At 36.9% G+C, this 16,769-nt stretch overlaps 1 protein-coding gene across 4 annotated transcripts in view; it reads right to left on the bottom strand.

The window, feature by feature from the left end:
- Window positions 1–16,769, bottom strand: part of LOC131072958 (probable DNA helicase MCM8) — a 194,022-nt gene that overhangs the window by 17,692 nt on the left and 159,561 nt on the right. Inside the window, exon 17 of one of the 4 annotated variants that reach the window (XM_058009277.2) lies at window positions 696–1,530. The exons of the other annotated variants lie outside the window; for them this stretch is intronic. Coding sequence (XP_057865260.1) covers window positions 1,486–1,530 — 45 coding nt within the window. The 3' untranslated portion in view covers window positions 696–1,485. Of the gene's footprint in view, window positions 1–695; window positions 1,531–16,769 lie in introns of those variants that run through there. 4 annotated transcript variants of the gene reach the window in all.

Below are 16,769 nucleotides of genomic sequence, written 5' to 3' on the forward strand. Positions count from 1 at the left end.
CTCCTGAACAAAGTTACTCAAATGTTGAAGATTCACTTAAGGCTCACTTGAGACAACTCCAAGATTCTTTTATGTAGGGTCACGACGTGTAGATAAGCTCAATGGTTTGATGTGATTATGCTGGAATCACAAGGGGACTTACGTTGAATTGTCGAATCTTTGAATTGCTGGAACTTGATCATCTGATGTTGCAATCTTGTGATGCCTTTTGTCCTAAACTAGCTTGAATTGAAAAAAGGGCAAAAGATGAAGGGTCGAAGAAATCTATCTTAAAGCCTTGAATGCAATAATATGGGTGAATGATTAGATGGAATCCTATTAGGCAAGGTCTCACCATCAAACTGAACAATTTGACAAAAGCTCAGTGCAATCTTCTAAGGGATTATTAAAAGATGTTCAAATCATCACCATCAAACATTGATCACCATTCCAGGCAATGCATAAACAACAGATGTATAGCGATTTGAAGTTAAGCACATATCATTCCAGTTGACCACGCAAGGCACACTTACAATCAACAAGAGGCTAGTGGTATGGACTAAACAGATTCCACGCAGATGCATTCAACAATTTCTTCCACTCAATCTAATCAACATGAAAATAAATTGAGAAGTAAAGGCCATGCAAGTTGTTTAAGTAACAAATCAAATTCACCATAACCTCAATGAAATCAATTACCCTTTACAACAAGGTTTGGCAACAATCTTTGCCTTCTCCTAGCCTAACTTTTATTCTAATTGCTATCTTCTATTGAACTCTTCTCTATTCTATTCTTCTAAGACTATGTATTATTAACCTTTACAAATGAAGAGCTTTAGCCTTTTTATAATGCTCTCAATACAATTCAATGGCTCAGATCAATTTGAGATCAATGGCCGAGATTTTACAATGAAAACCCTAATTATGGTGTGTTACAACAAACTCTATTTTGGCCAATGAAATAATTACAACATTTTGACACAACCAATAGATAATAGGAGTAGGTGTCTCGAAGTTTGTGCCATCATGGACGAGTCATGTTCATTGCATCTAGACATGTTGATGTGGAACTTCTTTGATTGGTGGAGTAGTGACTGGGATGATGACTAGGATGCCACTTCAACTTTGCACTAGTAGACTTGGTAGATCATCATGAAGGAATATTTCTTTATACTCGACATTATCCAACTTCAGCAATGATGATGATGATCTTCTAACTTTGATTAACTCTTCTGAAAGTGTCCTCTTGAATGCTTCAATCATGGAGTTGCAAGGTATAGATCTTAGTTTTGAAGTATTGATGTTGCCTTGGAATGAACTCTTGATGTCACCACTACTTCTCTCCTTTGGAATTCCTTCTTTGTGACTTCTTTCATGTTGTTGATTCCTTCAATGGATCAAACCTTGAATAGCTCGATCATGCCCTTGTATTAGTGAATGTTTCTTGTGTAGTCACCTTCTTGTACTTGTCTATGAAGTTTTCCCCTTTACATGGTGGTGTAGATCTTACAATCTTTCTCCTTTTGCTTTGCAATCACCATCCTCTCCAATCTGCAAAACAAAACAGACATGATATCAAACACACATAATATATAACCTTGATAATTGTTGTAACTTGATATATTGTAATATCCCCACAATTTATTTTTGAAATTTTGCAGTTTACAACACAACAAGGACCCATTAGGGTTAGCAAAGAAAATATAATAATTCTGAAAATTGCAACCCTTCCACTTTCTGATCACCAAGTTCCTAATCTAGGAAGGTGAGAGCATATAGTGTTGAGGGGATCGTTAGTTGCAAAATACTGAGAATTATTACAATGCTTGGGCGGCAAGCCAGCCCCTTCCGCTTATACAAGAGGATACTGAAAACACTGAAAATCACTTCGCGGTATACCAGCCAAGGACAACCCAAGATACTGAAAATAGCAATCACTCAACCACTTTTCAGCGGGAAAAGATTATTACAACAAGGAAATAGATCACTCAACCACTTATGCAGTGGGAGGACTAGGAATGAAAAACAACAATCACTCTACCGCTTGTGCAGCGAGAGGACATTATTACAAAGTCCAAATGTAGGCGGCAAGCCAGCGTCTTCCACTTTTCAACGAGATTTGCTTTACAATCCAAAAATGGCTATTAGTACTACTATCCAGCCTTATGATGAAGATATATGAATCATAGAATAGAGAGATGACACTGCCCACTATAGATGAATACTTCCAAGCATAACCACTTAGCAAACTCAAGCACACCCATAGAGAAATAACATACCACTGACTCCTATTCTGAAAAAGTAATTTGCAATACGCATAACACGCAGAAAATAGCCACTACCTAAATCATTGAAATGCTCATAACTCACCCAAAACACCATCGAATGACACAAGAATAGAAGCAAATGAGAGATATGACAGAGGCGACAAGACTAGAACCCCAAACCTGCAACATAGATGCTGAAAACCTTCAACATGCAACCCGAGGCAGACAAGAAGTGGTATGACCCAACAAGATAGTACGATTTGCATTATTAAATTCCATGGTGCAAATTAAGATCTGCAAATTGCCAAACTCCATTGCCTAGGGGGTAGAAATAATCAAAGCAAGTACCTAGAATGATTTGGCCAACACACCAGGACCCACGAACAGATTTATACTTCAGCACACACACAAACTAGCAGCATAAACACTCAGAAAACACTCCAAACACCTGAAAATGATACATGAATATGCAACATTATTCTTCATTCCACTCCTCTGAATGAAGAGAGGTCACAAGCTCAACTAGTTGTTGTATTGCAAGCAAAAAATCAAGTGGTCACTAGGAGGTATGCATTCCCCAAACCTTCATTCCAAATTTCGGCAACAATTCGTTATAATTTCTTCATGGATGACAAATGAGAAGCCCAACACTCATATTTTAAGACCCAAGAGGCTCAAATTCAAATTCACATGGCACCCAAATCCTCTTTTCTTCATTTGAATTTCATTTCATGGCGCTCCAAGACTTGGTGTCCCACTTTAAGTCCTCTAGTCAAACTTTTTCCTTGGTCAACATGTTACAACATAAAAACATTATAAACATGGAGTACTTTTTCAACCTTGGCGCCAACTGACTTAGGAGAAATAATAAGACTTTTGAACAAAAATATGCTTTACCCCTTTCCTAAGTCGTCCACCGTAAAATTTAAATATTGAACCTTAGGATGCAACATTAATATATCATAAATCAATTTCATTACAAAACTGATTAATGCCAAATTGAGCCAGAAGTTGAAGTGATGAAAACCATCAAGACTGAACTGGGTTGGAGCTTTGCACAAAACTACTAAAAATAGTAGCCTGAAATAGCACTTACTAAAAATAGTAAGGGCTGAAAACAACTCCAAAAAGTTTGCTCTTCGAATCTTGTGGATGAGCTCAGAAAACCCCAAAAAACTTAGAAACCCTGACGACTTCCATCAACTTACTAAAAATAGTAAGTTCTGAAAAACTTCCCATAACAGAATGCATGTCACACCTTTGTGAAGCTCTCAGAAAACCCAAAAGAAACCCACAGTCTGAATCGTAGAATTCCAACTAGTCAATCATCAAATGGCTCATGCAGACCTCCACAAAAGTTGGAAACTCTAATTTTTTATTCCAGTTAGCCTACGGGTCTTCGAAATAGGCTAATGGCCAACTGAACATATCATCGCTAAGAAGGGGGCATTAAATATATTCTCTAGTTTTATGTGATTCGCAGGTTTGATAAGAGGATTTCTCTCCCAATAAAGGGCAATAGAAGTTCTCTCAAACCTTGTCCAATTTTGCCCTTCATCACTTTAGGTTTGAATATTTTGTCATTCATACAAGTGGATCCATCAAATTTACTTGGAAGAAAGCTCTACAAGCAATTTCGCTCCTAAAGTGGAGCACTTGAAGTTTGCTCTAGGAATGATGCAGATGAAGTTTGCTCCAATTTGGATGCACATGAAGTGATCTTCAAAACTTACTTTCCTCATCTTAACTCAAAATTATTATTTCCGAGCATCAAATCGGCTAAAGGCAAACAATCTCACATCTTCACTTGGGCAAATAAGTTAAATTCGCTCCTAATTAGGAGCACGCAAAGTAGAATTCGCTCCATGATCCATGCACTTGAAGTTTGCTCCTGTGGTCATGCACATGAAGTTAATTTCAAATAAAAACTACACTTGCTCTCAATCATTTTACCTTGCCTTATCGATTCAAACCTTGGGTTTTTAAACATTTTGTCATGAAAACATGTCCAACTTACCTCATGGAAGCCCTAAAAGGAAAATTTGCCCCTATTGAAGAGCACATGAAGTGAAATTCGCTCCAAAGAAGGAACACTTGAAGTTACTTTCAAATCAACACTTTAAGCCTCCTTCACTCACTTACACTCACCTTCTCAAATCATATGCGTCATACCATGCTCAACATGAGGTCTTAGGAGGAATTTCGCTTTGAGAGAGTGACACATGAAGTTCACTCCACAAGGGGTGCATATGAAGTTCGCTCTAAGAGGGGTGCACCTAAAGTGGATTGAAACTTGACAATTAATGATTTCTTGCTCACTCTTCTTCATTCCTTCCATTTGAGTTTGTTGAAGCTCAGCTCATGGTGTGTTCTAGGAACAACTTCACTCTCAATTAAGGGCACTTGAAGTAGCCTTCAATTTAAGTCTTGCTCATCTTTTATCCATTTTGAAGATTCAAATACGTTGAATTATGCTCATTCAAAGGTCTTGAGGTAAATTCACTCTAAGGGAAGAGCACAAAAAGACGTATGAATCAACACTCAAATATATGTATTTGCTCCTGATGGGGAGTAAAAGAAATCTTCATGTTCTTAGTCAAATTTTGCCCTTTCAACCTACAACTGACCTTCCTTACCTACTATGCTCAAATTGACACCACTTGACCTTTCCTTTCTAGCATTTTGCTACTACAGACCTTGACCAATCGAGCTAACAACCACTTAATCATCTCATAACTCTACACATCACACAAGGCTATCCACCTGACTCCTAGCTTCTTGACCATCTATACCTCCTCAATGCAAAGGCTAATAGCTAAGGACTCTATCACTATCCTAGAAAGCAGGAAAAAGTGGGGGTCCCCATTTGCAATGGGATGATGTGTGAATACCTCACAACATCTAGCGCCACCTCGAATAAATGTTCCTGAAGAAAGACTCAATTCACACTTAGAACCTCTGGAAATGCAACCCAACTTATCAAGAGCTAGGTAAGTGTACTCAAAGTGGAAGAGGAATCTTGAACCAGATCAAGGCACCTTGTCTTTGATTACCCATGTGTGTGCATGTGTATTCATTCCCCTCAACAAGAACATTATGACTTCCAAGTTCCATCATGATTAGCTACGTAGTTTGTCTAAACTTCATAAGCATCCTGGATAGAGCCTCGTTGCTAGTTAGACATCTATAGACCCAACGAGGTTATCACTATAATCTCACGAATATTGCTCCATTGCTATCTGCGCATCCATAGCCCCAATGGAGTTCCTCGCATGTTCCCATAGCCAATTTTGATATTTCATTTCATTCTATTTTTCTTTTTCATCTTCTCATATTTTCTCTTTTGATATTGCTTTCTTATATTTTATTCTGTCAAGTCCTTTGGCTTGTAAGCAATGAAGCTCACTTGGGTTCGACGATTACGGTGGCGCTGAAGCTAGACTCTGGATTTTTCATTGATCATGGCTTCGCTTGAAAACCATAATGACTCAGATTTTATTAGTGTGTAAAGATATAGTAATCAAAAGATGTAGGTATCAAAACATAGAAAGTGATTCTCTTCCAAATCAAGTACAAGTCCTAACCAAATGATAAAGCTACAGGGGAATAACCTCGGATTCAAAGCACTTCATGAATAGATATCTAAGAAATGAACCAAACATGAGATCCAAAATTTTACTAGTTTGTGAGTAAACAACACAAACACCTTTCTCACAATGGAGGGTTCCCACTTAGGACACCTAAACTAAGCAAACGATTGACTCGAAAGCAAACTAAACCCAAAGCAAACTAAGCTAAAGCACACAAAAGAAAACCACACTAAGGCAAACAAAAATGAAACGAACTAAAGAAAGCAAACAATTAACTACTTGAGCCACCCAAGAATGATGAGTCAAATGACTCGAGGCAAATTAACAACCTGGCTCAATAAGACCTCTAACTAAAACACAAGAAAAGGAAATCTACTCTAATGCTATGTACAAGACTCTTAAACTTGACACGACTCAAAGAACCAAAATATATACATGACTTTACATGATTCCTCAAGGTATGCAACATGAGTATGGCAAAAGTGATAGTTCGAAGTCGAGAAAATTCATCTTTAAATATAGAAAAGAAAGCTCTCACCATGCATCTCTCATATTCAAGCAAGGTTTCATGTAAGATAATCAATTGAGGCAACTCATTAGGACCGTGATCTATCCAAATGCAGGTTGTTTTTCCTAACCCCCCATAATCAAATTCATAGCATTCAAAATTGAGAGTGGGGAAAGAGACAACCTGGTGTTGTTCGTGCTCGAATGGAAGTGTTTGCTTGTCATTCAGTGCATTGTAGGAAGCAAGATCATCAGCTACTTCAGGAGGTCGCCATTGGTGACGTACCATTCCACGAGCATTCACAACATGTTGATCCTCTCTTAAGCTCTTCTTGAATGGCTCAACTTTCTTTACTTTCATCATGACATCTTGCTTATCTCTATGCATAAACCACACATCTCCATGAAACCTTGTAAGCATAACTTCAAAGATTACAGACTCCTTGATAGATTGATTTTCAAAAATTTCCTCTAGTGGTTGTTCAAATGCTGACATTGATGCAAACACCAACTCAAAGTGTCTTTCATTCTCTAGCTCCATTTGTTTACCTTCAAGGATGCCTGAAATTTCAGTTTGACATCCTTCATTCAATTCTCCTTCTGGTGGTAAGGATGGATGCTCACCAAGAGTTTTATTATCCTGAATAGTATAACACTTAGTTCCTTGTTCTTGGGATGGTGAAACATCAAATGTGTGATAATCTCTCAAGTCATCCATGCCTCTTGCATCATTTGCCTCGTGTAGTAACTTGTTTGTCTGGAAAAAATTTTGGCAGTAACTCCATTTGTGTTTCCTTCATGAGATTTTTCAGCGCCCCCTCAAATAGCATGATGGTGATGACGTCTTTGAGCGCCCCCACAAATAGTTCTTCATATTTGGGCTTGCTTATGATTATTTGCATTTCTTCATTCAATACCTCCATATGATTGTCCTCTTCTTCGAGACTGCTATTTGAAACTTCTTGTAATTCATTTTCAAGGATCTCCTTTTGTAGGATGAATGAAAATTCTTCAAGGAATAAGCAATAACCCCTTAGACATGAGCAATATGGTCATTTGTGACCTCTAGATGTGGTAATTGTGTGGCATAAGATACTCAATAGAAAAGGTTTCAGTTCTTTTGAATAAAATTTAGAGAGTTAAAAATTTGACAAACATGTAGCAAGAGATAATGTATGATCCCTCAATGTGTTTTAGGGATAAAATATAACCCTCTCATACCCATTCGTGGCCTTTAGATGTGATAAATGTGTGACATAAGATACTCAATAGAAAAGGTTTTTATTATTTTGAATAAAATTTAAAGAGTTCAAGATTTGACAAACATGTAGCAGTAGATAGATTTTCGATACCTAGATGTGTTTTAGGGATAAAGTATAACCATCCCACAACAAAGGAATATAAACTTTGTTTTGCTAATTTCACAAGAGGATAGAACAATATAAAGATTTTACTTCAAACTAAAGCTACAAGTACCTGGAGTAAAATCTAAAAAATCCAATGTATAAGTGTAGTACTTGGAACCATAAATGGACTACTCGCCAAAAACTCGGCCAGTTTTCAAAAACTCGCGAGTTTTTGGCTCAAGAGAATAATTTCGCCATTGACTCGCCACAAAAACTCACCAAGTTTTTGGCGAGTTTTTCACAAAAAATCGGTGAGCCTCCGACAAAAACCGGTTGCATAAAATAAAATAAAAAAGAGGCTCAAACACATCAAAAAATCATCTAATTTTTTTTTCAAGTCAATCTCATTCCCTTCATCACAATATATACGTGAAATATAACATTTAAGATGTTTCCTTTCTTATAATTTAAGTTATATTTCATGTATATATTGGCAAGATGTTTGAGAGTGGTTTCAGATCTCTACGAGTTATAATGCAAATTCTAGGTTTTAGAAGATCTTCTATATTTTTAGACAGCCAAATTTCAGTAATCAATAGGCTCCTATATGCATTCTCTAGCTCTCGCTATCTCACTCACTTTATTTGCCCCAAATTCTAGACCTATCTATCTCCCTATCACTCTTCCTCTATCCCCTCTCTCTACCACTTTCACCTCTATCCCCCAAGACCAAGACCTATCTCTCTACCCCTCTCTCTCCCACCCTCAAACCCTCGCGAGGGGTGCTACCCTCAACCTCATTTTGGCGAGGTGGAGGAGCCACAATGGACTCCTAGGACTAGACCCTCTAGTTCTATCTATCACCTAGTTTCCACTAGAGCTAGGAAGAGGAAGATGTAAAATGTTTTGATGTAGCATTTACTTTTACTTTTACAAAAACAATTTGTTATTTCATTTTATTTCAATCTAACAGCCATCAGCATTCCAAAAGAGGATGCCATTTTGTACTCAATTTGCATTTAAATCAATCAAATACATCTAGACTCAACTTGTTTCTTTTGTGTACTCATTTATTGACTCATTGGATGCATCTCCTCATTGAATTTTGCAAAACAAATACATTTCTAATTAAATTTAAGCAAATTTTTAAGCTGACGAGTTTTTGCCGACTTTTTTTTTCCGAGCCTTGGCGAGTTTTTGTTTTTGGCGAGTAGTTCAACTTTGCTTGGAACCCACTTTCCAATACCTATTTGTTTGTGAAAATATGATATTATCATCCCAAATTATGGTGAAAATATGATATTATCATCCCAAATTATGGCGTTTTCCATAAAACTACTTCTTTAGGGCTTAAAAAAGGCAAGGTGCACAGTTTGGGTGCTAGTCACCCACATGACAAGGTGCTAATGGCTAGGGGTTGGGCGCTGAAAGATGATGATGTCAACATGCATTGATAGTCTTTTACAAAAAAATAAAATAAATTAAAATCTACAAATTTGTGCCAAAATATGCAAAAAAATGACCATGCAGTAAAATAGAATTGTATGGATTTAAAAAAATTGTCTCAATTTTTCCAACCCCCCTCCCCCCCCTCTCCCCACCCAAAAAAAAAGCTCCAAACTCTATCATACCTTACATGGAGTTATAGTATTCTCGATGTAATGTCCCCTTTTTAGCTCGTTCCTGTCTTGATGGTTTAGCCTATTATTTTGGCCCTCGCAGGCTAAAGTAGATGGTTAGAGGGTCCTGGTGGGTAGTTGGCAGTGCGTTCTCTTCTCGAGAGCTCAATTCATGGAGTTATGTTATTTTAATTATTAATAAAGTAATACTTTATTAATAATTAATCATTAAAGGCATATTATAAAATAATGTTATAATTGCACATTAAGTGAAGGGGTCAAGTCATCATTAAAAGGGGGCCATTTTATTAATTGTTGGAATGCCTAGGCCAAGAAGATTAATATAAGATATTAATGAGCAAGCTCATGTTATAATAAATGCAAATTAAATGCTTTTTGGAGAAATTAGACTTCATGGAAGGAACATAAAGGTTCCCAAGTAGAAATCGATTTCATTCTTTTGGCATGTGATAAACTCTTTTCATGAATTCACTGAGCGTTGGAGAACAAAGATGGGGGTTTCTACAAAATCCAGAGTTTATTCGACATTGGAGAGCGTAGCTTCTTCATTGTATCAACATTTTGAGGTTGTGAGATATCAATATCAATTGATGATTGCTTAATTGTTGGCTTCATCCAAAGGTCAAGTTCGAGCTTATTGGTGAAAGATTTCGAAGGTTTTTACAAGGGTTTGATATGATGCTACAGTACCCAAGAATAGTAAATTGCTACAGTACCCATGAATAGTAAATCAGTACAGTACCGGTGAACAGTGAACACTACAGTACTAATGCATTTTAGCAGATTTAATCTATAGAAATTCAAAGGGGTTTGAAGACCGATTTTCAGATTGTTGGAGGCACAATCTTTAGAAGTCGATCAATTGTTGTTAGCAACCTCTATTGGCAGCCATGTGGGTATGTGAAGGTCTATTCTGTCTGCTGCAAACATTTCAGTCAATTCACTACTTCCAGGTCTAAACATTGTATGTATATTGCTTGATAAATGTTTGAAATATTTAGTAAGAACACCACTTTCTAATTCTGGGCAATGTATATGAAGTCCCAATGCAAACTGTGTAGAAATCAAACATATATATGTTCAAAAAATTATTTGTCTTCAGTTTGAAGTTTGTTGTTATAAACGTCTAAGTCTTAGGACAATTATGGCGACCTAGAAAATCTGATATTCATCTCTGTATTCAGTCATTACAAGTCAGTACATTTGAGAGTCTTGTATAATCAGAACTGAGGTGTAGATTGAAAATCAATAGAAGCTTTGCATTGCATATCAAGCTAAGTATTTCAATCACTTGGAAAGGTGTCAAGGTTGCACGCCAACAGTTTGATGAAATGCCAATATACAGTCCTTGTTCAGTATAGATGATTTGAGATTGCACTTTCATTTCAACCAATCACATTATTCATTGGTTAAACATCCGGAATAGAAGTTGTCTTTATTTCATGCATTTGGTCAACTTATGAGGAAGAAATCAGAAGTAGGATCAACCATATGATGAAAAGAGATTGCAAGCCAAGTGTTTGACGAAATGTCGGACAACATAAATTGAAGGTTTTAAGGCAAATTTGACAAGGGACTTCACACTCGGTCCTTCTAAGTACAACCATGAGATTCATTTTGATCCAAGAGATCCCCTATAAAAATTCCTAGCAAATCCCTTGAAAAACAAGGGGTCTATTGATTCAAAGCTTTGATACCATGTTGAAGTTATGGAAGAATTCACAGATATGGTAATTTACCAAAAAAAGCAAAAAACCTTCTACAAGAGAGATGCAATGAAAGAATTGCCTATTTACCTCAAAACAAATGAATACATGTTATAATACAATGAGTTTACCTTACTATAGAGGCAAGGATAAAACCCTAAGATCACGACAAGTGTCTAGATCCTATGAAATGAGATACAAAAAGAAAATAGCCTAAGTAACTATTAGAATAATAATTTGTTATTATATCTTTAATGGTAAATATTGTAATATTAGCGTAATCGTAGTTAAATTAGCTAGTTTCCTTTTGTTGTATGTGATCATTTTTTTCTTTTAGAAACATCGTATCCATAATCGCTATATGTACATATCATTCTTTCAGCAATTATCATTTGATTTTAATTAACATGGTATCAGAGCAGGTTAGTTTTTCTATAAAAAAAAATCGTTAAATTTTTTTCTAAGAAATCCTTTTGTGAGAAATTTCATGGGCTTTTGAATAGCTATAATTCGGAATTTTTTAAAATATTTTAGTGGGTTTTTGTTATGAAAAAAAACCGGAAGTTTTTTTCTGAAAATCACAAGCTTCTCTTGCATGATCATGTTCGTTTTACCGTCAGCGACGACATGCGTGCGCTTTGTTTTTCTCCCTCATTTTGCCTGTGTGAAGACCATGTATGCTCTCGACAAGGGTTTTTCTTCAATTTTGGCTTGCAGTTTTTTTCATCTATATGACCTCTTGCGCTTTGTCTCAATCCTATTTCACGATTTTAAGGTTTTCACAACCCGTATTTGTTGCATTGGATTTGCTTCTTTTGCTCGTGCGAAAGATTTTTGGGCATTTTTTTGGCTTTGTGCGACCTGTTTTTTACTAGCTAAAGGTTTTAGCCCACGCAACGAACTCCCAACCTGCGCGACGAAGTTATTTCTGCCTATGTTTGTGTTGTGCTTTTACCTATCCATACCGTCTATGGTTTAAATTCATCCCTTTGTATTTTTTGCGGATAGCGCACAAAAATCTTCAAAAAAAATTTCTAGGTTCTTTAGAAAAAAATGTGGGTCCTCAAAAATTTGTGCATTGGGATTTGTGCAAGCAGTTATTTTGCCTCGAGACTTGTGCATGCATTCTGCCTCTGTTTTCTGTACATTAGGATTTGTGTCTCAAGTTTGTGCAATCAATTTTTCGCCTCTTCTGTTTACCTAGTTTTTGTGCCTCAAAAAACATGAAAGATGGCATCTTTGACAAACTTTATGTTGGAAGGAAGTCACAAGTTTAATGGCAGGAATTATAACACCTGGAAGCAACAAACGTTGACAATCTTCGAATATCGTTGTCTTGATCAGATGGTTCACGGTAGATCCACACATCCTCCGACAACTGGTCCCAATCAAGATAAATTTCATGAGCTGAATCATGAAGCTATCATGCTCATCAAACTATCGATCACTGATGATTAGCTCCCACAAGTTCCATTTGGCAAGATAGCTACCGAGATTTGGGAGCATTTGAAGGCGTTGCATGAGACTTCTGATAAAAGTCGAGCGTTCTTTCTCAAGAACATACTTTGTTCTATCGTCATGGATGAACAAAAATCTCTTTAGGAGCATCTCACCAAAATCAAGGACATCCGTGATCAATTGGAAGCAATCAGGCGAAAGATGGAGAAAGAGGACATTAGTGAACTCACAATATTGGTTCCCACTTTTTGGCCAACTTTGACACTTAGATGAACATTTTGAAAAAAACCTTCACTTTCCGACACCTATAACTTTTAAACCATTAAGAATTTGGAGATGAAGAACACTAGTGATTTGTAACATCTTGTCTGCAGATTCTAAATATATTTTTTTCAATTTTATTTGAAGAAAATTGTATTGATTTTTCCATCTCCCTCAAAAAGTAGTTTTTTACAACAAACAACATTTTTTAAGAGTGATGTGCATCCCGAAACACCTTTGTTTCTATAAATGATAAAAACTCAATTCTTTCGAATTTTGGTTTTTAACATCAATACCAAGTGCATGCAATTGATTTGATAGTGATATGTTGAATATTTTTCATTTTATTAAGTTTTGAAGTTGACCTAAATATAATTTAGACATAGGTGTCTGTTTGAACACATAACTTGTTCTATATATATCGAAATTCAATTTATTTATTTTTGATAGAAAGAACGCATCAATACCTAGTGCATAGATATTTTTCAGAATTTATTTGAATTAGTTTACTATTTCTCCCAATGCGTTGAACGAAAAAGTTCATGTTCAGTGAAAAACCTATGTTTGGTAAAAAAAATTTTAAAAAGTTCAAATAAATTCAATATATAATAAAATTATAGTCATTGGAAAGCTTGCTTCGAGGACTAACATACTACATTTTCGGTTGTCAAGGTTGTTCCATTTGAGCCTTCAACCAGAGGTTTGAAGGCCAAAAATGTGCATAAATTGGTAGAAAGTTTCAGAGAAGTGTAAAAAAGGGGGTTCGAATGAACCCCCCTAAAAACCTTCGAATCTAGTGGGAGGAATTTGATTTTCTTTAAAGTCTACTATGTTCTAGGAATGGAACTCAACCTTCTCTCTATCAATTAGATTATGAGACACTCGCCTCGGATTGATGTGGCGTTCAATTCACACAAATGTAGTATTGTTGATAAGGAGACTCGTGTTAACTTTAGTGATCAGATTGCAGAGAACAATGTGAATGCAAGAATACAAAAGAGACAAGACACAACACATACCCTGGGAAAACCTCCCTCTTGGAGGAAAAACCCAGCAACAAATCAGATCTAGATCCTTTTATTAATTGTAGAATACAATGGTAATAAAGATCAGATTACTTATCTGATATAACTGTCAACCTAGGACAAAATTAGAGTTACAGTCGTAACCCAGCTAGGGCACAATGTAACAGCAGAAGATAGCAGACTTATCTCTTTCTTATATAAGAATATCATCAGCATACAACTTCCAGCTCTTCGTAGTTCTTCACTGAAGATTGCACACCTAATGATGTTTGTAGACCTTCAAGAGGAACTCGCTATCCTCTTCAATGTATTCACTGTCCAAGATTGCATGTATGGCAAATGTTGATGGCAGAAGTAATTCGTTGATTCCTTATTCAGAATTCGCATTGACCTTTTATTGCAGAGCACAGGGTCTTCACATTGATTGTCTAATATTTGGATTGCTTGATTGCATTTTCGACTAGTGATATGCTTGTGCATATATACAAGAGGTGAGCCCTATCTTGGGTCGGCCCAATCCATCCTTGGGGCCAACACTATAATATTAGTTCCACACGCCACCATAAGCATGGGACCTAAACAATATAGTTTCCACGTTACAAGAGCCCACGCTACATAGAGATGTGTTAAAATAAGATATAGGACCACACTTTTGGAGAAGGGATCCGTCCTTTTAATAATACAATCATTTGGGCCCAGCCCATCATAAATGATCAATACATAAGACTATACGCCACAAAATGTGTGTGTTGGAGATAGGTCCACACGTTGGACCTAGAGATGCACCCCTTTACATGTTAGGTCCAGCCCTTAATGGTTTTACACATTACATATAAATACAATAGATAGGGCCCTGCCCTATAAGGATTCGGATGATGCCTTAAGGCAATCCGAATCCTATTTATTTTCCTATCCTAGTTACACAAAAAACCAACAACTCATGCTACAGTTCCTATGGGTCTTGAGGATCATGGTCTTTACAAACTCGTTGATACTAGTGATTCTCAAGAGCATGCCATGGCAATGAAAATTTCTTTCATCAGCAATCTCTGCCATCAGCGGTATGGGCATCTAAACATTCACTATCTCTCTTAGCTAGTTCGGGAGGATCTGGTTGTTGGTCTACTTGAGATTCAGACTCAAATTCATGGAGTTTGCGGAGCTTGTCAGGCTGGAAAGCAGCATCAAACTCCATTTACGGATGGTGATTTTGGGCGGGCTTCTAAGGTATTACTATTGGTTCATGTTGTCATTCGTGGTTTGAATAACACTCCTTCAGTTACTGGGTCTAGGCATTTTTTGTTAGTTGTTGATGCTTTTAGTCACAAAATGTAGGTGTATTTTCTTAAACAAAAATCAGAGGTGTTTTAACATGTTTCCAAAGTTTAAGGCCTTGGTGGAAAAAGAGTTTGGGCAATCACATAATAAATCTTAGGTCAGATAAGGGGGGGAGTTTTGTTCTTCTGCTTTCTCCAACTTCTATGAACAACATGGCATTAAGCGTCATCTTACAACACCTTACACCCCTCAGCAAAATGGTGTCATTGAGTGGTGCAACTGCACGATAACCGAAATGGCTTGGTTTATGTTGGAACATAAAAATGTTTCAAAGAAATTTTGGGCGGAAGCAGTCTACATTGTTGTCTATCTCCTGAATCGGTCACCTACAATGGTTATCAAGAAGAAGACTCCGAAAGAGGCTTGGTCAGGCCGCAAGCCCAAAATCAATCACCTGAAAGTCTTTGGCTCCACAATGTTTGTTTGGATTCTTGATGCCAAGCACACCAAGTTGGATTCCAAGAGCCAGAAACCCATGTTCACTGGCTACAACGACAATCACAAAGCTTACCAGTTGATTGATGTAGACACAGATCGTCTCATATTCATTCGAGATGTTGTTTTTGATGAAGAATGAGGGCCTTTTCGGCTCTCTTCTCTCGTTTTGAGTCCTAAGGATCAACCTCTAAAGGCTATCGATTTGGATGTATGTCTTCCATTAGGTCCACTTGATGGGAGGGATACAGCCATTCCAGGCTCTACCCTATCACTTCTTCTGCAAGGTCTCTTAGACAGGTAATTGCACCACACGACTTTCCTTAGGAAAATCTTGAGCAACATCCTGATGACTTTGTTATTGACATTCTTGATGATGTTGATCACCCTGTTTTAGGTGTTGGTACATCTACTCTCCGACCTAAGTGATGGGCCAAGACTATTGGTGATCTTCATGATGATGAGCTCATTGAGGGTAGATCGTCTAACAAGGTGCGAACAGGTCTTAAAGTGTAACTAGCTAGTTAATGTACCTTGTTCACGTCAACAAAAATCTCTTACTTGTTGGGACTTCAATACATTCACCTACAAAGAGTCCTTGTAGGAAAATTTTGAGTCACAATGAGTTTTAAGATTTTGCGGAATAGAATATATGTTGACTCACATATGGTGATGTTATGTCAGTAACTTGTAGTCTGACATACATGGTATTTTACATGTGGTACTGTTGTGATAGCTATAGTTCACCAACCCACCAACTACTTGTGTGATTTTTTTGTTGGCAATTTTTCGCAAGTTTAACTTGTTGAGTCTAGTTACTAATTTTTCGAAAAACTTGCCACGTTTTTGGCAAGTACTCATCAAAAGCTCAAAGTGTTTGACTATTTAACTCGCCACTCCAAAAAATGTGGAAAAACATTGTAAAGATACAATCTTTTTCCTTTAAAATACTTATTCAGCAATGTTGAACACTCCAAAAACATTTTTTTGGCTTTATAAGCATTGTTTTTGCCTTTTCAAAATTTATGTAAATTGTGTATGCCATGAAGTTTTGTGTAGTTTTGAAGCCTCTAGCCCATGACGGCCACTATCCCTCAATGTTGCTATGAGTGTTAACCCCAAACCCACAAGGAACATTGCCTATTCACCTTGCTTGGTGAGCTACCCCTCAACACTGATAGGAGTGTTGCCCCTAAGACCCCACCGCATGTATTTCA

Source organism: Cryptomeria japonica, chromosome 3 (assembly GCF_030272615.1).
Source record: "Cryptomeria japonica chromosome 3, Sugi_1.0, whole genome shotgun sequence".
NCBI lineage: Eukaryota > Viridiplantae > Streptophyta > Pinopsida > Cupressales > Cupressaceae > Cryptomeria > Cryptomeria japonica.